Consider the following 22760-nt stretch of genomic DNA (forward strand, 5'->3'; position numbering starts at 1 on the left):
TGATGAAGTACGTCAGTATAGTACACAAGTATTTATTTCAACTCTACGTAGTATTCAGTTTTCATGACTCGTGTGTAATCAAACTGGCCCTACTTGAACGACTTTTTTTATTCATACTGCTTATTATTTTGATATTTAATTATAATTCATCAGCATCATCATCATCATCAGCATCATCATCATCATCATAACATGCATGCTTCCACAAGTCAGAGGCAAGGTCATATTTACTCATGGCCAGGCATTTTCTCACAGAATATTGGAAACAAAGGACATCACTGTCTGACTGTGATTTTCATTTACAGCTGTCACACACTGTCAAGGCAAAGACACACACATACACGATTGTGTATGTATACAACAGACTCTTTTTCAGTTTCCATCTACCACTGTGTTTTTCAAACTGTGGGTCACAAGATAAATAAAATGGGCCTCAACAAAAAAAAAAAAGAAAGAAAAAAAAACGCAAGTGGGTGCAAAGTGCAGAATATAAACCAGCATTTTTTGAGCTGTGGGTCCCGACCCTTGACCCTTCAATGGATTGCGAGATAAATAAAATGGGTTGTGATAAAAAAAGTTTGAAAAACCCTGATCTACCACATCCACTGAAAAGTATCTTTGTTTCTTGTTTTTGTTTTATGTGATGTGTTTCTTTCAGTTGGTTCGTTGTCTTCTCCTGAGAGAATGTGTCTCCACTTCTCATTCACAGGTTCTGGGAGAGTACAATAAGTCTGTGATATGTTTTGAAAATACTTTGAAAATCCAGCCAGAATTTGAAGCAGCAGCAAAACGAAAACATGCCGTCCTCTGTCATGCAAAGCTTGAAAGTGCGTTGGAGGCTCAGCATAGGTGCGTCTTTGACTTTTGATTTACTCTATTTGGAGAGGGGAAGGTATGCGGGTTAGTTGTCAGGAGCATTGAACTCATAGCCATAAGATTGTGGTTTCAATTCCCAGACCAGGCAACGCATTGTGTTCTTGAGCAAAACATTTCATTTCACGTTGCTCCAGTTCACTCAGTTGACAAAAGTGAGTATTCCTATGATGGCTTGGCAGCCTATCCAGGGGTAAAAAAAATATATATACACCACATAAATCAGGAAACCAGCCCTATAAGTTTCTGTGACTCCGGAACAAGTTTTAACTTCCATATTTGATGGCATAAAAGATGTGGGTGTATTAGATGCATCCCAATTTCAACAATGTATCTTTTTATGTATTTCAGCTGTTTGACTGTGGTCATGCTGGAGCACTCACTGCCTTAAAGAATTTTAGTTGAATAAATCCACCCCAGGATTTATTTTATTTTATAGCCTGGTACTTATTCTGTGTCTTGTATGCCATCAAATACAATATCTTTCAATGGAAACCCGTAGAATTTACCTTTATGTGTTTGTTTTCATCATCATCATCATCATCATCATCATTGTTTAACATCAGCTTTCCATGCTGGCATGGGTTGGATGGTTTGACATGGAGATGTCTTGCAGGGTGCTGTCCAGACTCCAGCTGTATTTTGAGGCATTGTTATTCATAACACCAACCACTTAACAGTGTGCTGGGTGCTTTTTTTTTATGCCACCAACCCGGGGGGGCGTTCATGCATGGGTGCTTTTTAAGTAGCACCAACGCCTAATATATATTCTTCTATCTGTTTCAGTCATTTCAGTGTGGCCCTGCTAGGGCACCACCTTTAGTCAAACAAATCGACCCCAGGACTTATTCCTTGTAAGCCTAGTAGTAGTTATTCTATTGGTCTCTTTTTCTGAACCACTAAGTTACGGGGACACACCGACATCGGTTGTCAAGCAATGGAGGGGGAACAAACACAGACACACAAACATATACATATATATATGTATGTATATATATATATATATATATATATACATGCGACGGGCTTCTTTCAGTTTCCGTCTACCAAATCCACTCACAACGCTTTAGCTGGTCTATAGTAGAAGACACTTGCCCAAGGTGCCATGCAGTGGGACTGAACCCAGAACCATGTGGTTGGTAAGGAAGCTACTTACTACACAGCCACTCCTGTGCCTATCTATCTATCTATCTATCTATCTATCTATATATATATATATATATATATATATATATATATATATATATATATCATCATCATCATCATATGTCCGCTTTCCATGCTGGCATGGGTTGGACCGTTTGACTGAAAACTGGTAAGCTGGGTGACTGCATCATGTTCCAATCTGATTTGGCAAGGTTTCTACAGCTGGAAGCCCTTCTTAATGCCAACCACTCAGTAATCATTTTTTTTTTACAATCTTATTTGTTTTAAATATTATTTTTGGGAAAAGAGCCACATTTTCCAATTTATTTCGGTTTTCTCTTTGACAGGTCATTGCAACGCACTTTGAATGATTTGAAAGATTATCAACGGAAGCACGATTTCTGGCAGCAGCAGAACACCAAATTGCAAACGGAGCAGGTTCCTGCTGATGTAAAGATGATTCAGGAACAGACATTTGATCAACTTAATTCCTGGCATTCTAATGCGAACCTGTGTCAGTCCATGTTCCATCTTTTGTTTTATTTAGTTTTATTAGTAATGTTTGGGTTGAGCCAGTGGCGTTGACATTGGTTGCTTCATTCCTCACTTTGGATGGGGGTGGGTGGGGGTGGATTTGGGGGCAGTCCAGTATTTTTACCTCACGGCCACACATGTAGTCTCTTTTATATGAGAGAGAGAGAGAGAGACAGACAAACAGGTAGACTGAGAGAAAGACAGTGTGAGAGAGAGAGATAGAGAGACAGACAGGTAGAGTGAGAGAGAGAGAGAAAGAAACAGATCAGACACACACACACACACTTTGCCCTCCCTGCATATCCTTTATTTTTTTTTTACTTGTTTCAGTCATTGGGCTGCAGCCATGCTGGAGCAACACCTTGAAGGGTTTTAGTTGAACAAATCTACCCCAGTACTTACCTCTTTTTTTTAAAGTCTGGTACTTTTTCTGTCACCCCATTTTGTTGAACCACTAAGTTATAGGGATATAAACAAACCAACACTGGTTGTCAAGTACTGGAGGGGAAACAAACACAAAAACACACACACATACGATGGGATTGTACTCGGTTTCCATCTCCCAAATCCATTCGCAAGGCTTTAGTCAGATTGCGGTTGTAGTAGAAGACTTTTGCCCAGTGGGACTGAACCTGAAACCACATGGTTGCCAAGCAAGCTTCTTAACCAGGCAGTCATCCCCACACCTTTGCATGCGGTGTTTCGTAAATATTGGAGATTGTTGTTGCAACAATCTGTCCCCTGTGATGTGAACTGTCTGTGGAAATTTCCAGAGTCTTCTGAGCTTCTTTCTTTTCCACTTGAGTTCTGTCGTCTGAGTACACTGATTGATATACATCTGTACATGCAACATAAGGCCCCAGATCTAAGCTTTGGAGATATTGGTTTTGGTTTCAATATCTACACACACACACACACACACATCATCATCATCACCATTAAATGTCTGTTAAAACCTGGCTTAGGTTGGATGGTTTGACAGGAGCCAGGCTGCTGAAAGGCTGCACCTGGATCCCACCATCTGTTTTGGTAGGGTTTCTATCACCAGATGCCTTTCCTAACACCAATTTCTTTACAGAGTGTACTGGGTGCTTTTTCATGGTGCCAGCGTGTGTGTGTATATTCTTTTATTTGTTTCAGTCAGTTGACTGCAGCCATGCTGGAGCACCGCTTATAGTCAAACAAATCAACACCATGACTTATGAAACTTTCAGGGATATTTGACCTCATGACTAGCAAAAACTGATTAGATTTTTGGGATCAATCCAGTACCAGACAAGGATTCCGGATTATTTTTCCTGTTTTTTTTACTTAATTTTTGAGAGCAGTCAGGTTCATTTTTAGTTTGCGAGAGCAGTCGAGATTATTTCAGACATTCTAATTTTAAAAATCATCTCTGGCTAAATGTTGAGAGGACGTTGGTGTTACCCTGGCAGAGGTCTGTGCTCTCTAAGTGCTCTTATTATTATTATTATTATTATTATTATTATTATTATATAAAACAGTTTGATTTGATCTGTGCATCTTAGTTTCATAGGTTTCTTTCAGGTATCTGAGCCCAATAAGCTAGGTTTCAATAAGAAGCCTGTGACACTTTAAGTAGCATGGGGCCAAATCAAAATGCTTTAAATAGTAGTATACGTAACTCCTACTAATTGTGTTGAGGGCCTTTTGCTTTCATTTGTCCACTTGCCCTTGTGTGTGTGTGTGTGTGTGTGTGTGTGTGTGTGTGCGCACGCGTGTGCTTGTGAAAATATGTCGTTGGTGCACCTACAGTTTTAACTGAAATGTAAACAAATATCTGTGTCTCTCCTTGGGTGGAAAAATGTTTGTCTTGATTGGTTTCATTTCTATTTGGAGATTCATTGGAAAACAAGTTCTTACATTTTCGGCCCATGAAGAAACTGTTTATGTTAAATAGAAACCAAAACTCAACTGGAATGAGCAATCTAATTCACTCAATAGTACAAATCCATCGCCATCATCATCATCATTATTCAATATCCATTTTCCATGCAGGCATGGGTTGGACGGTTTGACAGGATCTTAACAATCAAGCTTCACTGTCAGCTTTTTCTTGATAGGGCATTTATTTCTGATCCAATTGTTTATTCCTCAAACTCACATATTCATGTATTTGTGTGCAAGTGATACTAAAAGTCAAGACTGGTTTTATGACAGGGTTTACAAGTAAAAGGGCCAATAATTTATATTCTGTCTCTGGGAAACACGATATCTCAACTAACTGTAAATAGTTCCTCTTTGCTCACTACAAACACAACAAAGGGGCTGAGTAACAAAGAAATGTTTTATTAGTTTGCAACAACACTAAGTTTGACTCCTACCCTGAAGGCATTGGGGAAGCTACACCTGGGTATCCTCTATTTAAATCAGTACTCATTGACTTACCGTATTTGATGGTATATAAGATGCACATTTTTTCTCAAAAAAGTCTCAAAATAAGTCTCACCCCAGGTCTTAAATGTGAAGTTGGGTCTCTCAAAGCTTTAATGTACCAAAACTTTTTTCTCTAAGTATGCGCTGCTGAAATGGCTGCATCTAATATCCCTGTGCATCTCTTATGCCATTAAATATGGTTATTTTTCTGAATATTTTCTTTTATTATTTTACTGATTTCTATCATTATGAGGTGTCACCTCCAAGGGATTTGGTCAATTATGCCAACATAGTTTCTTAGTCTGATCTCAAATGGCTACATAGTTCTGTTCCTTTTGAAAATTATCTTCCTTATATGAATTTACCATTGCTTATAGTGATGAATTATATGTGACTATTGACGATTTAAAGTCTATTCTCAGCATATTTGGCAGAGGAATTTTTTTCTTTTGCCCTTATTTATAAAGTACCCTATTTTAACTTGTATAAGGAACTGCCTAATTTTTAGGGCTTAAAATTTGGAAAAAAAGCTTTTGTAAGGGATTATAATACTATCCATATATAACAAACTCCCATATCTTTTTAACCTAATTTTGAACAAAAAAGGGTTCCTTATACACATTAGAATACGGTAGTTTGCAAGACAAGACCCCTTAATTGAGTAAAGTGTAGTATTAAGGGAAGTGGTTAATGCCAGGTGTTGAGCAGCAAGAGTATGATAGAGGGACTCAGATGGTAATATTTGTCTTGGGTAAAGCATAAAAGTACCAGTTAAACACCAGGGTCAATGTAATCAACTTGCCTTTCTCCCCCGAAATTGCTGGCCTTGTGCCAAAACTTGAAACCAGTATTTGTCTTGAGGCTGTTTTGGGAAACAAGAAAAGTGAGGGCAGTTGATGGCCATTTGAGCACATTTAGTAACCAAATCCTTCCACAAAACTGAATTATTTACACTTGATGGATATTTGTCCTCATCTTGTTTGTTGTTAACACGTATCAGTTGGTATACCCTCCAGCCTTCATCAGGTATCTTGGGGAAATTTCGAACCTGGGTTCTCATTCCTAAGGTATTTTTCAATGTTGTTGTTGTTATTATTATTCAGGTCACTGCCTGGAATCAAACTCGGAATCTTGGGGTTAGTAGCCCACGCTCTTAACTACTATGCCACATGCCCGTGCGTAATGGTTAAGAGCACAGGCTACTAACCCTAAGATTCCGAGTTTAATTCCAGGTAGTGACCTGAATAATAATAATAATAATGATAATAATAACATTGAAAAATACCTTAGGAATGGGAACCCCAGTTCGAAATTTCCCCCTAGAAACCTGAAGAAGGCTGGAGTGTATATCAGCCAAAACATGTTAACAACAAGCAAGAGGAGGACAAATATCCGTCAAACGTAAATAATGTACATAATTCCTCATCTCTTAAATATAGAACTGTCTTATAGCAATATCCTTGTTTGTTATAATATCTGGCCCTGAGTTTTCCCGTTTGCTAGTCTCTTTAAACGTGGTTCCACTACTGCGTTTGCACTCTGCTCTAGTTCCGCATCCTTTTGGTTTCGTTTTAACATTTCTTTTCCCTCCTTATAGATTTTCTTTAGATTTCAATTTTTCCAGTGCGTTTTGACAGAAATTGCACTGTTACACTTTGAAGAAGCTACAATAGACTGATATAGGGTCCTTAACGAGAAGATTATTCAGCATCTTGCCTTTGATTTGTCATATTTTAATCTTTCAGCCGGGACTGTCAGTTGTTGTTTCAGCTTCTCTCGTTAATAATTGTTTCAAATTTTGTGTTTTTCAATCTTTTTTTTTTTTTGTTTAACGTTTCTTGTATTTGTTTGTTGTTTTGCGACTGTATTGTCTGTGTTTCTACTTCATAACTGCTACAATCTGTCAAATGTCTCTTCATTGAAATAAAATTTTATATTTTAAGTTACATCCCTGCCCTGGCTCAAAACATGTTTACCTATGTCTTCATCATGTTGCTTAAGCTCCTTGCAATGAGTTTATGATCTGATTGCTAACACACACACACACACACACACACACATCAGGTTGCTTAATGTCTGAAATGCTATACTTACGCTCTTGAACTGAGTGCTATCCAGGTAGTTTCCTGCTATTTCATTCACTTTAGCCATCTCTAGTTTGGAAAACATCTTCTTGTATTTGTCATCATCATCATCATCATTGGAAGATCCATGGACCACACTGGCATGGATTGGATGTTTCACTAGAACCAATGAACCCAAGGACTGCTTTGCCATGGTTTCTATGGCTGGATGACCTGCCTAATGCCAACCACTTTTATAGCTTGCATTGGGTGTTTTTTACGTAGCACCAGCAGTGGTGAGGACCCTATGCAGTTTGCAGGACTATGAACCCTGAAGGGAGGGGTGCAACTTTAAGCTAGGGGATGAGAAGTATAGAAGAAAAGGGCCAGACCAGAAGAGGTTTCTTGCAGTAGAGGGGTTACATGACTCCTCACAGTTTAGGAGAGTGGGTGGGGATGATTGATTTGAGGGGCAGAGCAATATGAATATCGTCAATGATTCCTGTCGGTTCCAACATATCTGAAGTCCTGCATAAATGTTAAAGAGATTTTTTTTATATTCCTCTATATTTCAACCATGGTTTGGAATTTAAGATGAGTTTCCATTGACCATGGCAGGGTGCATCTAGCTTCAGTGATACTGCTGTCTCATTCTACATGTATATTTGTATGTGTGAAGGCATGGATATCCAGAGATATATTTCTCTCCTAGGCAGGTTAGAAGCCCATGTCTGGCCCTTACATTCCATTTGTGGCATGGTTTTTTTGACTGGATGTCTTCCCTAGCACCGGTCTCTCCCTCTGTAGAGTGTTTTGCTCTGTATTTTGCTATGGCATCAGTACTAGAGATGCTGTCATGTCCTGAACCAAACTGAGTTGTCCTCTCTATACCATGATGTGTCTTTTCTGTCAGCAGCTACTTATACAGAGTGTATTGAGGCCATTTTATTGTGGGGGACCAACCCTGGAGGGATTGCCTAGTTCCCTGCAACACTGAAGAGCCCACTCAATGCAGCCTCCTCTCTTTCAAAGCAAACACGAATAGGAATGATGCTAATAAAGGTCAAAGGGGAAAGAATATGAGAGTGTGATAGGGGACAAACACAGTGATACGATGGCAGGTAAAGGAGAGAAAGAGAGACTGACATCTACGAGGGTGAGTGAAAAAGTAATGCCATTTTGTTTAGGACAGGTATAATTACCAACACAGGAACATGTATCATACATCAAAATGAAGCTGGTCCTCTGTGGATCACATCCCTTCTTCTCAACATAGTCACCGTTTCTCTCAATAGCAATGTTCCACCTTCGAATGAGAGCATGTATCCTTGCCCCGTAAAATTCTGTTGACTGTTCTTTGAGCCACTTCTTCACTACAGTTTTCACTTCCTCGTCTCTGGAATAATGTTTGCCCCTCAAACTCTCTTTCATGGCACCGAAGAGATGATAGTCTGAAGACGCTAAATCTGGTGAGTTATGGAGGTAGTGAAGAATTGGCTCAAAGAACAGTCAACGGAATTTTACGGGGCAGGGATACATGCTCTCATTCGAAGGTGGAACATTGCTATTGAGAGAAATGGTGACTATGTTGAGAAGTAGGGATGTGATCCACAGAGGACCAGCTTCATTTTGATGTATGATACATGTTCCTGTGTTGGTAATTATAAACAAAGTCCTAAACAAAATGGCATCACTTTTTGACTCATCCTCGTACATATTGGTTGTTGGTAGGAAGCTGACTTGAAACCAGTGTGGGCAGTGTGATGGGTTAGCGATAAAGGTATGTCAGGGTAAGAGAAGAGGAGTAATGGATAGTAAGAGAGAAGCGTGAATAAGAATAACAGGTGCCAACTAAAAGTCGCTTAGAGGGAGAGAGAGAATGATGGAGGAGGTAGAGAGTAAAGGTAACAAATATGGACTATACCATTATTGTCCCCTGTTATGATGTATAAGAGGCAGAGAGATGGAGGGGTGACAGTGGAAGGATCGAATACTGACAGGTCAAATGCCATCCCTTGTTACACAACTGATGCAGCGAGTGGGAGATGAAGTGGTTTGATTGTGTTACTGTCTCCTTGCCTTGATACCTGAAAATGAAAGTCACTCTCATGCGAATGGTGTTCTTCATTTCCAATCTTCCGTGAAAACATGTCTGGTCTTGGGGAAATGTTATTTTGCTTGGAAACTGATGAGAGTTGGCAACAGGAAAGGCACCCAAACAACAAATTCCATCCAACCATGCAAGAATGTAAAAGTGGATGTTAAAGAAGCGATGGTGTTGATGATAACTCTATAAATATACTCACTCATATTCATGTGCATACGTTGATTGGCAACCACATGGTTCCAGGTTCAGTCCCACTGCATGGCACCTTGTATAAGTGTTTTCTACTATAGCCTTAGGCTGACCAAAGCCTCGAGTGTGAATTTGCTACACAGAAACTGTAAAGAAGCCCATCATATATGTGTGTGTGTGTGTGTGTGTGTGTGTGTTTGTATATCCTTGTCTTAGCATAGAATGCTAATTGTAAAGACATGTGACCATCATATAAGCAATGTTGCTTGTTTGCAATCTTCCGTGAAAACATGTCTGGCCATTGTACAGTTTCATGTTCAAAGGACTTGGAGAAATATTACCATATATGGAAATGGTTGAGGGTTGGTGACAGAAAGAGCCTCTAAATAGAAAATTTAGCTCACCGAAGTTTATCTGACTCATGCAGGCAGAGAAAAATAGGCATTAAAATGATTATGATGTTTTTAATGATGATGATGATGCTTTGTATATATCAACACACACACGAACTATCCAGCTGTAAAGCCCAGTCTACAGCTATTTGTTAGTTAACTTTTTATCTCTCCACCCACCTATCCATCCAATATGCCCACCTAGCCTCCCTCCCAGTCTATTTCCACATCATCACTACCATTTTCGTCATCACCATCATCATTATTGTCATCATCATCATCATCATCATCAACATCACAACCACCATCATCATGACCATATCTGTTTTCCCATGCTTGTATGGTTGGACAAGTCTTTTCATACCCAGGATTTACCACCACCACTGCTGCTTCTACCTTTGTTTCGTCTGGTCTTCCTCTTCCACAAACTCTTTCAATTTGGATTTCTTGTCACTTCCTCACCCGTCCCCTTCCTCCTCCTCCTCCACCACAAGGCCATACCATTGCAGTCTTTTTCTCTTGCACAATATATCTGAGAGCTGTTATCACTGATCTGATCGATAGAGTGCAACAGAGATCAGAAAGTGCTCCACCGATGGATCAGAGAGAAGAGAGAGAGAGAGATGGTTGTGTGAAAGACAAGGAGGCTGGGACATGAGATCACGAGATGCTTGGGGGGGGGGGGGATGGGATGGAGAGAAATGGGTTGAAAGAGAGAGAGGGGTGTGTCATATGAGGGAAGGAAAGACAATAGGCCCACCCAGCCTCCCTCCCACAACCTCACCATTGTTGTCGTCATCGTCATCATTACAATCATTGTTGTCATCAGTTATCATCGTTGTCATCAGTTATCATCATTGTCGTCATCACATCATCATTACAATCGTCATCATTCTAGTCATCACCATTATTATCATTACAATCATCGTTGTCGTCGTCATAACGATCATCATTACCAATCACCATCATCATTACCAATCATCGTTGTCATCACTGTCATCATCATTACAGTCATCATTGTTGTCGTCACCATCATCATCATCACCATCATCATCATCATCATCACCACTACCATCGAATCCAGTGCTTTGTCTTCGTAGCTGAAAGAGGACACCTAAAAATGACTCTCTTTCTTCCTCTCATTCTCTCTCTGCCTTTCTCTCTCACACTGTGTGTGTGTGTGTGTGTGTGTGTTTGTGAAAGTGTTTTGCCTTTCAGAGACAATGGGACAAAGACAATGAGAGGGAGAGAGTTGATGGTTTATGTATGTTGAAGAATGGCGGGGGGAGAGATCACTTTTTTTTTTTTTTGCACCTTGGGCCAACCAAAACCTTGTGAGTGGATTTGTTAGGTTGAAACTGAGAGGAGCCTGTTATGTTTGTATGTGTTTCTGTCCCCTTGCTTTGTCATCTCATGATAGCTGTCATCACATGACATATTTCTGTCATGCAAGCATTTTAAATATTTTTCTTCATATTGCCTTCAAGAGGAAGGGCATTGCTTATAGCCTAGAGAACAGAATGATGTTGGAGCAACAAGCGAAGGAGGATGGATAAGATTGGTTTAAGTTGATGTGGCAGTCTAACATAGAAATATATATACACAAACATGACAAGAATACTAATTCCTGAAGGTTTAAGCATCTTTGGAATATGAAGCTTTGGATGATGTTTGGTGTGAGGGAAGAGACAATGGTTGATGCAGGGTTTCTGTTTGAATAGAGTATGGAGTACATTGAAACAAAGATTGCAGAGGATGTTCGTGACAGCAGCAGTAAAGAAGTTCTTTCACTTTCTTCTACTTGTTTCAGTCATTTGGCTGCGGCCATGCTGGAGCACCGCCTTTAGTCGAACAAATTGACCCCCAGGACTTACTCTTTGTAAGCTTAATACTTATTCTGTCGGTCTCTTTTGTTGAACCACTAAGTTATGGGGGACGTAAACGCACCAACATCAGTTGTCAAGCAATGGTTAGGGGACAAACACACACACAAATACATCTGGAGCCTAGTGCTGCCTCCTGGTTTCCCAGACCCCAGTTGAACCATCCAACCCATGCTAGCATGGAAAACGGACGTTAAACGATGATATATATATATATATATATATATATATACGATGGGCTTCTTTCAGTTTCTGTCTACCAAATCCACTCACAAGGCTTTGGTTGGCCTGAGGTTATAGCAGAAGACACTTGCCCAAGGTGCCACACAGTGAGACTAAACCCAGAACCATGTGGTTGGGAAGCAAGCGTCTTACCACAGAGCCACTCCTGCACCTATCAATGAGATTTCTTTTAACAGTAGCACCATTACCATTATTGGATATTTTGAAACCAGTGGAAATGGTAAGTTTAACATTTGGATGGAGTGAAAGAGAGTAATTAATTTGGGAATCTTTCTTTGAATTATGTGAACATGAACCTTTTACTAGAAATGAATAACTTTAATGATGTTTCTAAGTATTTCTTTTTTGTCTCCTCTAGTGGAGAGTGTTCATTTATGGGTGAGAGGTTTAGTGTAATGTTAGAGCTTGTGAAGTTAGTATTTGAGAAGTTGTTGGATTTAAAAGAAGAGAAGGGGCTGGTTTCTTGTAATCTGCAGAAGAGTAAAGTAAATTATCAGGCATTTCATTTGTTCTGAGTAATATGAAATCCCAAGTTTTTCTGGTGGTTGAAACGAAACTGGGAATGTGTGTCGTGTGTATGATGCATGAATAACGAGGAAATACATTCCTGTGTATTGTGTATAACAGGACAGGCAAAGGAGCTAATGAAGACAACTCCCACCAAAAAAAAAATATCAAAAAGTTGATTATTTCATGGACAGAAGATAGGTGGGGATAGAGAAGATGTTACCAAGATCAGTTAAGCAACCCTAAAAACAAAAATGTTCAAATTGAGGAATGTTTTGGCAGTCGTAGTTGTTTTGTTAATTTTCTAGTTGCTACATTACATTCAAAATCCTTCCCAATATACATTGCATTTCTTTGTGTTCCAGGGAGTAAAACCGGAAATACTGGAGCCAATCAAGGTGATTCAGTGTTTTTCTGTTTCTCTTAAGTAAAAGATTTTTCTCATCTTTCTTCTCGTGTGTCTTAATATACACCTTGTTTACTCAAGTCCAATATAATCTAAAATATAACACAAGCACCCACACTTCTTTTTGCACCCAAAACTCAGTAATATATTTCGTCCATGCATCTTTTCTTTCCATTCAGATATAATGTCCCACGCCTCCACCCATTTCCTCCTTGGTGTCTTGTTTGATTGCATATAATGCTTGAGTAAATATGGTGTATGTGTGTATATAATGTGTGTGTACACATATTACACTGCATCTAGAACCAGCCCTGAGTCAGTTCCACAGTTTAAAATGGATTTGGTACTTACGTATCTACTATATCCTACCAACACCTGATGCCTTCATGGTTGCTTTTCCTCACTGCGAACCCTATGTTATTGTATCTACCCACCTCTGGCACCCTACATGTTGGTGTGTCTGACACACACACATTTAGCGTTAACTGTCAGAAAAAAAGAGTACTCAATAGCATGGTAGAGCTTAATATATTTTATTTTGGTCAGGCCAGTCTCTGACGAATCTGAGTTCCAGCTGAAGGTCTTATGTACCTACGAGTAAAACTCAGAGTAGCAAGGGACTGATTTGGCCAAAATAATGTATATATGTCCCTGAGGTAAGAGAGGAGCAAAAGGGCTGAAAAGTAACTTCTTTATCTTAGGATGATCAATACCTGTTGGATTTCTAGTTGAAAAGATTCTTAAGGTTTCATTCAAGAGCTTTTGACTTGTGGCTCAATGAGCTGTTAATCAGTTAGGAAGTATTGTCATCCTCTTCGTTGTTGTCACCACCATCATCTTCAGCTTTTGTATGGTTATTTCTTGATGGTAGATATAGCCAAATTTTGAAATGGCCCCTTCTTTGGGGTCCAAGCTATGCGACTTCTCTAGTCAGTCAAATATTCTTTTCTACTTTAGGCACAAAGAAGTGGCCAATCGATTAGATTGATCCCAGTACATAACTGGTACTTAATTTATTGACCCCAAAAGAATGAAAGGCAAAGTCGACCTCATTCGTAATTTGAACTCAGAACATAAAGACAGACGAAATACTGCAAAGCATTTTGCCCAGCGTGCTAACATTTCTGCTTGTTCACCACCTTTCGAGTCAGTCAAATATTGTACAAACAATACATTCATCAAATTTGAGGTTAGATCTTTACAAAATTTACTCAACCATCTCCTGTCAGGATCAACAGTGGTGGTCACCTCATTCAATCTTTTGTGAGTTTTATTTTTTTAAAAAAGCAAGAAAAATGTTTGAAAGGTTTTAAGGTGTTTGCATAATTTGAAGATGTTATTTGGAAGATCATCAGGCTCTGAAGTTGAGTTTCTTCTACTTAATCAGCTTATATTAATCCTTTTAATAGCAACCCAGTTAAAACCACTCTTAGTTCTCTGATACTAACTTCCTGTTTTAAAGTGACCTAAATTAAGATCTTCTTCCATCAAAATTTTGTATCAATTTAGGTTCCAGACTCCAGCTTAATGACAAAGTTATTTTTATGAATGCTTCGTTGCTTTCAAAAGCCATTGGAACAAAAGCAGCGTCTTTCAACAGGAATTAAAGTATTACACTCTTTGTCAAAGCGCATAGTTTAGTGGTTAGGGTGTTGGGATCATCATCATCATCATCATTTGACATCCACTTTCCATGCTGGCATGGGTTGGACGGTTTGATGACTGGCAAGCCAGGAGGCTGCACCAAGCTTCAATCTGATCTGGCAATGTTTCTACAGCTGGATGCCCTTCCTAATGCCAACCACTCTGAGAGTGTAGTGGGTGCTCTTTACATGCCACTGACCACACTCAAATGATGCTTTTTACATGCGACCGGCATGGGAGCCAGACAGGTGGCACTGGCACCGTGATTGTAAGATTGTCGTTTTGATTCCTGGACCATGTGATGGATGCATTGTGTTCTTGAGCAAAACCTCCATTTCACATTGCTCCAGTCCACTCACCTGGCAAAAAAAGAGTAATCCTACAACTGACCAGTGTCTCATCTAGAGAGGAATATATATATAAGCTAGAGAAACCAGCCCTCTGCACTTTACAGAGTAATGTGAACTAACCGACTCCCTGTCAAAGTTGTCCTCATTCTTAAGGTCCCATAAAACCTACCTATGCATAACCTTTTGTTGGTATGCAAGTATTGCTCTGCCTGATCTTTGTAGGTTACATCTTGGTAAGTTTGGTGGATGGGGTACCTCAACTACTGAATGCTTTTTGCAGAGTTCACTCCCATCATGCAAGATGTGGCCTTTCTCACATTGGAGGACTTGGTTGATGTCTGTGCTCTACTATAGCTGCTGTCTGAATGTCAAAGGATGCTTGGATTGATCTAAAGTTTTTTAATCCATCTTTTTTTTGTCACATTATACTTTTTGTAATAGTTCCCTCTTGGTGTCAAGCTGTTAATACCTATGGAGTAGCTTTCCTTTATAGACCAGTTGAGTATCCCAAATGTTGCTGTCAGTACAGCCTCATCCTCATCACCACCATTTAATGTCAAGGACAAACTTAAATAGTTGAATGTAGTTGATACTCTCCAGACGACCACTGACATCTATATTTGGACAGATTGTGTTAGGTGACCTTGCTTCATTGAACATTCTCTATAAGCTTTAAACTAGCTTTCTTAACCAATTCTCCAACATAATAGTGACTGATAAGCAGGAAAGGGAAAAACAAGAGTGTGAGGATGAACAATTTCTAATTAGTGAAAATAATGAGAAAGTTTCTCTCGTACACGATGTAGAAAGCCAAGAAATTATTAATTAAAATTTACTCCTTTTGTGATGAGAACAATGAATGGTCTAAATTGTTAGTTCTGGTCAATGAATGCAAGGGAGACAATCCTGGGGTTTCAATTAATTAAAAGTAATCTAGAATGGAGTGAGAGTGAGCCTGATTTTTAGCCATATAGTAACAACTCCCTCCAGATGTATTTCAGTTTTATTATATCTCGTCAGTGAAGCAGAGTCCAGGGCAGTTTTGGGTCTGCCTCTTATACCTCAAAGTGTTACCCCATCAAAGCATCATCTTGGATGCACTGCTCCCCCCTCCCAGCTACACTACTGCTATCCTCTGTGTCAAGTTTTGGAAGGTTTTTGGTGTCTTGAAAATTTAACCAATGTTACTACAGCTCTAATTACAATTATTACTTGTGACACCCATTCTCCGGGCAATGTAAAATGGCTGCTGTCAAAGTTACTTTATCGTGAAGTGGTTTGTTAGGGTGGATATTGTCCCTCTACAATGTCTTTAAAATAATGCATGACTAATAAGCAACCCATTTGACAGAGTAATGTGAATGTTAAAGGATTAAAGTGGTGTTAGTGATAAAGCATTACCTGTGTTACCTCTGAATTCATTAATTCATTTGCGATTGTCTTGTTTTCCAGACGATTTCTGTCAAATGACAGATCGACATGGTCATCATATACTAGAATGTAATCGGGACCGGAAACCATCTTCCAACTTTGATTTCTCTCTAAGTTCAGAGGATTCATCATCCAACATTGAAACTAAGGTAATTATTATTGTATTTCTTTAATTCTAAAGGTAAAAAAAAAAAAAAATCTATGTTGTGGCTGCAGGCATGGCTGTGTAGGTTAAACAGCTTGCTTCCCAACTATATGCTCTCATGTTCAGTCCCACTGTGAGGCACCTTGGGCAAATGTCTTCTACTATAGTCCTGGACCTACCAGAGTGGATCTGACAGACAGAAACTGTGTGGAAGCCTGTCAGAGAAAAGATCAAACTTGTACATTCAATCCTCTTCTCCAGCATTCTTTTGTTTTCTCCATTCTTTCCAACCACTTTTCTTATATTAGCATTACAACAAAGATGACAGGAAAATCAATGCAGATGAAAGACTGTGACCTCTGGAGATATGCTGTGGTTGAGAAGACCCGGCAAGTAAAGTGAGATCACAGCCGTAGCTTATAGCAGTGTTGCCCTTCCTAATACCAATAACTTTACAGAATGTACTGGGTGCTTTTTATTTTCCACCAACACTGGTGAAGTGATCATGTAACTTGCAAGACAAAGTCCTCTTAACTGAGAGGTGGAATATATATATATCTCAAAATGTAACCACATGTGAAATTGTTGGTGATTTTTCTTCCTTTTCTATTGGACTTTCTTTTGTTTCTGAAGAAGAGCTTTGTTCGAAACTACCTTTCTTTCCTTCCCTGAGCATCTGCTAATACTTTACATGTACCATGTCCTTGCATTGTTGTTTTTTGGGGGGATTTACTATACATACATACACACACACACACACATATATATATATATATATATATATTGTGATGACAGCCAATTATTTCTAGGGGAAGGTATGCACAGCAAATTCAGTCTTTCAGGTACAGGGCTAGGCAAAATTCCACCTCCCTGTTCTACTTCATCTGAAGACTCCCCAACACGAAACTATCTTATTGTTGCCACTACAGGTACTATGCTTTGTTATTGAACTTCTAGTCACTGGCAGGTAAACCACCCTAGGCCTGGGTGTTCCATGCACAAAGGCAAGGTGTTCGTTCTCAATCCCTGCTGCCTCACCTATGTTGGTCATCCAGCCCCAATTCTAACTTAACACCATCAAATTTGGCTACCCTCACATAAAGACTGTTTCTACTAATGTGGTCACTCTCCACTGAATAATGACCCATGCCAACCTACCATGTGTGGCACTCAATACACTATACTGCTGTTGGCAGCCAGTGGCAACAGCATCCTGTCTGAACAGTTGAGCCTAAAAATAAAGAAAATAGCTGGAGTTACTTTCATTGCATTAACACCACATTACCTGAGCTGACCAATAGAAGCCTAATGCCTAGAAGCCATCTTGAATTTGTCTCTTATTCTTCTTTTGTCTGATGAGATGGATGTGTCCTATACCTCCCTCAGAAGCTATTATGCATGTTTATGTGTGTATTTGTTGTAAAGAAGAAATTCTGTTTCCGTAGGAAAAAGATCCTGCATGGAGTTTAGATGCAAAGTCAACAACCGATTATTCTGTGCCAGTCAGAGCACCATTATATTCTGCTGAAAGCAAGGTAAGCTTTTCTCATTTGACTCTGTGGCTTGTTTCTGTTATTTCACCACTTCTTCACTCAGCATGCATTTTCTTTCTACCTCTGTTATCATAAGCTATTTCATTGGCTTGCTTAGAAGAACATAGCTTTTAATGTTGTCGTGAATTGTCGATTTGGTTGTTAGAATATTAAATGTTTTCTTAGGAAACCCCCCCCCCAAAAAAAGGCATAGTATATCTTTTATCTTCACCTTTGTATATAATTTCTTGCTAGATGTGTTGTGCATAATTTATCTATTTATTCATGTATAAACTTCCCCTCACCCTTCCACAAGAAATATATACACGATTACCTATGACGAGAAATGTTAATGTGTTTGTAATGAGTAAAAAAAAGAAAAACTAAATATATTGTAGCTATCTTCATTGCTCTTCTATTTGCTAAAAGTGATTATCTCCCTTACAATAACTAGCCGCCAGGGTGAACCATGTTTGAACATAAGGAATATTAGGTTAAATTATTGTTACTGAAAAAGAAAAACTAATCATGTCCCTAAAAGTTATCAATCTTTTCCTTTTTTTTTCCATAGCCCTTTTCTTAAAAAGGTGTTTAGGGTGATAATCTAACTGCAACTCTTATTTAATTTGATAGTGTGCTAGTCTAGCAATGAAGTGGGTATTACTGGTATCTATCCCATGTCTAGCTTAGGAAAGGAACTTCACTTTCGGATTTGCTGTAGGTAATCTTCATCATGGTAGATGGTTTGCTAGTTTCATTTAAAAGTCACGGCAATGGGGAAAAAAAACCATTGTAGAGTATCGTCATTGTCAAATTTTTTTTTATTTTAAATTGTATCAAGTGGATAAGTCTTTCACAGAGTATATTGATGTTTGTTTTAATCTTTTGTCATTACATCAGAAACCTACTACAATTCTCAATTTCATCTTATCACTTCTTAATTTGTCCATTTGTTTAGCTGCAGGTTCTGGTTAGGCTAGACACTCCTACAATGACCATACCATCTATCTAGACCAGTGGGTCTCAACCATTCTTCACTTATGGACCCCTTTGATTCCCATTTTACTCAATGCCCCTACCACTATTTGATGCTTAAAACATCCTATTTTTTACAATTAGGGATTGTACTTAAAAAAATTTAATATTTTGTGTTTTGTAATTAAAGTCAATTTATTGAATATAAACTTTATCAACAAAATCTTACATGGACCCTCAAGAATCATGTTGGACCTTGGTTGAGAATCACTTGTCTAGAACTACATTTACCAATTTGTCCTTTTCTCTTTGTGACAGTAGGATATTTCCACTGGTACTTCAACAGTTTAAAAAGCATAGCATTTTCGAGTAAACTTTGTCTGAGTTCTGTGTGGTTTCTTAGCGATCTAAATAGTGCAGAATCACTTCATTCAGTCTTTTTCTTTCTGTTATGCTATTCTAGGTAATTAAACATTATTTACACACACACATACATTACCAGTTATACATTCTTTAAAATGTATAACTGTCTGGAAATTTTAGGGTTAGGGTCTGTCTAGCTTAATCCAGTTTCCATGGCATATAAGGGACTGAGATTACATCCCATGGATAGGACGCTAGTCCATTGCAGGGTTAACTTCCCAGATACTGCTGGAACTTATTTTCTACTGAGTGAGTTGGAGCTATGTTGTGAAGTGAAGTGTTTTGCTCAAGAACACAATGCATTCACCTGATCCAGGAATTGAATGGAAAGTGGACATTAAACGATGATGATGATGATGATGATATAGACACACTTGTATTCCCTCGTGCATATACGCCCTCTTTATAAATTCTTTTCTACTCTAGGCATAGTGATTAAGAGTGCGGGCTACTAACCCCAAGATTCCGAGTTCGATTCCAAGCAGTGACCTGAATAATAATAATAATATCGGAAAAATACCTTAGGAATGAAGACCCAAGTTCAAAATTCCCCCCTAAGACACCTGATGAAGGCTGAAGAGTATATCAGCCGAAATTTTGAGTTAACAAACAAATATCTGTCAAATGTAAACAATGTACATAATTCCTCATCTCTTAAATATAGAACTCTAGGCACAAGACCTGAAATTTTGGGGGAGGGGGTGGCAGTCGATTAGATCAACTCCAGTATGCAACTGGTACTTAATTTATCAACCCCAAAGAAATACTGCTAAGCATTTCGCATGCTAACGTTTCTGCCACCTTGCCACCACCTTATGAGGGAGTCTCTGTCATCATTGAATTTGTTAAAAACTACAATCAAATCTACCTTAAATCACATCTTTACTGTCTTAAAATAAAGGAAGGTCACATTGAATAATGTAGTATTTGATAAGATGATGGGATGGTCATATCTGGAATGTTTGGTCGTAGTTGATATGATAGGGAGAAATTGTACCATTTTGATAACATGAAATTGCCCCTTCCTTCTATCAATGTAGACAATAGTTATTATTTTATCAAAAACTAAAATTTATACTTCAAATATATTTTCTGTTGTTGCTCAATAAACCATCCTTGATTTAATTTTAACATTCATCTCTACTTCGTTAGAATCAAGATATTATGCCATTAATAAATTTAGTGTGAATTTGAACTCTTTTTTTTTTTTTTTTAGCCCAATGAGTCCAATCAAGAATATAATTTTTATTTATTTTTTTCTTTCTGAAGCTTAACTTCGCCGACTCAGAGCCATCTTTGTGACTGTCACCCGATAGTGTACCCAATATACACAGGATCAGATACTCACATATCAGGATACCCACCCCTCCAACATTACACTGGATCATCCAATATCCCTAGTTGTAATTCAGTGCTCTTTCTTTGAAATTTACCAGAATCTTCCTAAAGATGTAAACCATAAAAAAAAAACAAAAAAAAACTCAAAAGTCAAGAGTTTGAAAACAACTTTAGTGGTGGACTTTTTTTTTTTTATCGAGTTATTTTTCTTTACTTTTTCTATTTTTGTTTTATATATCTTTATATAAATGGAAAATTTATTCAGTGGAGTTCTCGCCACTTTTTTTAAATAAAATAAATTTAGAAAATAAAACTAAAATAAAATAGAATTTCTAAAAGAAAGCAATGAGAAGGGAAGCAGAAAAATCAAAAAGATTTCTAAATAAGCAGCCTTTGAACTAGATTAAAACAATGTTGGAAAGTTCTCTCTCTCTCTCTTCCTACTGTGATACAATGGAACACATTTTTATCTCAGACCAACCATGAGCAAAATGGAGATAATATTAATTTATTCCTAATAGATATTGTCAACTTGTTCTGTTTTTATAAATTTTATTCATAAAATGGAAGTTTTGCCAAATTTTAGATGGTTACAAATGGCTTCTCTTGAACAAAATATTGAAACAGATTTTTGTGTTTTGTATAGATTTTGTATAGTATTTATTGCTTTACCTATCTGTTTGACTGACGATAGGTACAACTGCTACTTTGTGGTTGAGTGATTAGCATTTCTATCACTCACTCGGATCTTACATCTTTCCCTTCTACTATTGTGATCCAAATACTCATCTGTAGTGCCAAACCTCTGACTCCAGGGGTTTCATCTGCGATTTGCTCAACAGCTTAGTGCCACTGGATTAGGTTTCTTCCAAATAAATCTAATGTAGCAATGTCTCCCATCTCAGTAAGATAAAAATGTTGATGAGATTTAACCTTAAGATACAGGAATAAATGATAAATTACTAATCAAAATTTATGATAAGCACTTTTTTAATGTTTATACGTTTGTAACCACACTGTTGAGATGAAAAATAACAAAACTGCTAACAGGAAAATCCTTACAAATACATCATGCTTATGTGCCAAACTTGCTTCTGATAATTACACAGGAGACCAATGTCTACCTGCAGTCTGAGAGAAGAAAGCTATAAAGTTGGTGTTTAAATGATAGCGTTTTTACCTGCTGAGCAAGAAATGAGTTGTTTTGAATCCTGTTGACAAGTTCATTGTCATTTTTCTCTCAAATTACTTGTTATTCTATAAAACTTCGTTTGTATGTAATAAAATTTTGTGAACAATGAAGACACGGATTTGATTCTCATTAGCTCATCACTTATTGATTTTCAGGTTGGCTTTATGTAGTGGGTTGCCAAATTCCCCCCCCCCCCGCCCATTTATTTAAAATCCTTATTTTTCATCGACAATTTTAACAAAATCAATCAATAATATATTCTCCTTCGTTGTTCATGTCAATGTTCTACTAGCTTGCCAATTCCTTGATGGTAGAAATAAATGGCTCTTCTTCACTCAAAGAATTAATCAAGTTACATTTTTCGGCTCCATGCCATTATTGCAATGTGTTGGTGAGCAACTGCAAAAGGTGATAATCTGAATGTGCTTCATCAGGAGAATGTATCAGGTGCTATAGCTGGAGGGTGTGGTAGAACTTCCAAACTGACCTCCCGAATAACATTTTTAGTCAAATTATCAATGTTGGGGGAGAGTATTGTTGTACTAAAGAAGCATGTTGTGTCATTTGTCAGGTCGTTTCAGCTGCATTGTACCTTACCTGTGAGAACATGGACCAATTCCCTGGTAGACTGGTGTAGATCTTTGAGGATGAGCTCATTCAATCAATCCTCAGCCAAACACAGTCAGTGAGGTCAAATTTCTCCTCTTTGGAACACGAAAACCATTTCTGTGCAATTCTTTCAGTAATAGCACCGTCTCCAGACAGAGCTCAGCTGTCTTGAGTAGCGTTGGAACCTTGATTGAAAGTGGAGAGAAAGGTGTTGAAAGTGTTCATTTTTTAACAACTTGCCACTCCATCGTCAAATGTCTGGAAAAAAAGTAAAATTTATTCAAATTTCAAAAACAATAAACAAAAGTTGTAGTGGAAGGAAGAATAGAGCTACAAAATATTTTTCATGCAAATTCAAATAGCATTGGAAACAAATTAACA

The 22760-nt window shown here is 38.2% G+C and overlaps 1 protein-coding gene across 4 annotated transcripts in view; it reads left to right on the forward strand.

Moving 5' to 3' along the window:
• LOC106874125 (tetratricopeptide repeat protein 17) overlaps nt 1-22760 on the forward strand; it is a 75027-nt gene that overhangs the window by 34386 nt on the left and 17881 nt on the right. For 2 of the 4 annotated variants that reach the window (XM_089354622.1, XM_089354624.1), the window contains exons 8-12: nt 710-849; nt 2367-2533; nt 12700-12732; nt 16187-16314; nt 17756-17845. In XM_089354622.1, the coding sequence (XP_089210748.1) occupies nt 710-849; nt 2367-2533; nt 12700-12732; nt 16187-16314; nt 17756-17845 (558 nt within the window). The remainder of the gene's footprint in view (nt 1-709; nt 850-2366; nt 2534-12699; nt 12733-16186; nt 16315-17755; nt 17846-22760) is intronic. The other 2 variants (XM_089354623.1, XM_089354625.1) reach the window with 1 other exon arrangement.

The sequence above is a fragment of the Octopus bimaculoides genome, chromosome 7 (assembly GCF_046866305.1).
Source record: "Octopus bimaculoides isolate indiv1 chromosome 7, ASM4686630v1, whole genome shotgun sequence".
Classification (NCBI taxonomy): domain Eukaryota; kingdom Metazoa; phylum Mollusca; class Cephalopoda; order Octopoda; family Octopodidae; genus Octopus; species Octopus bimaculoides.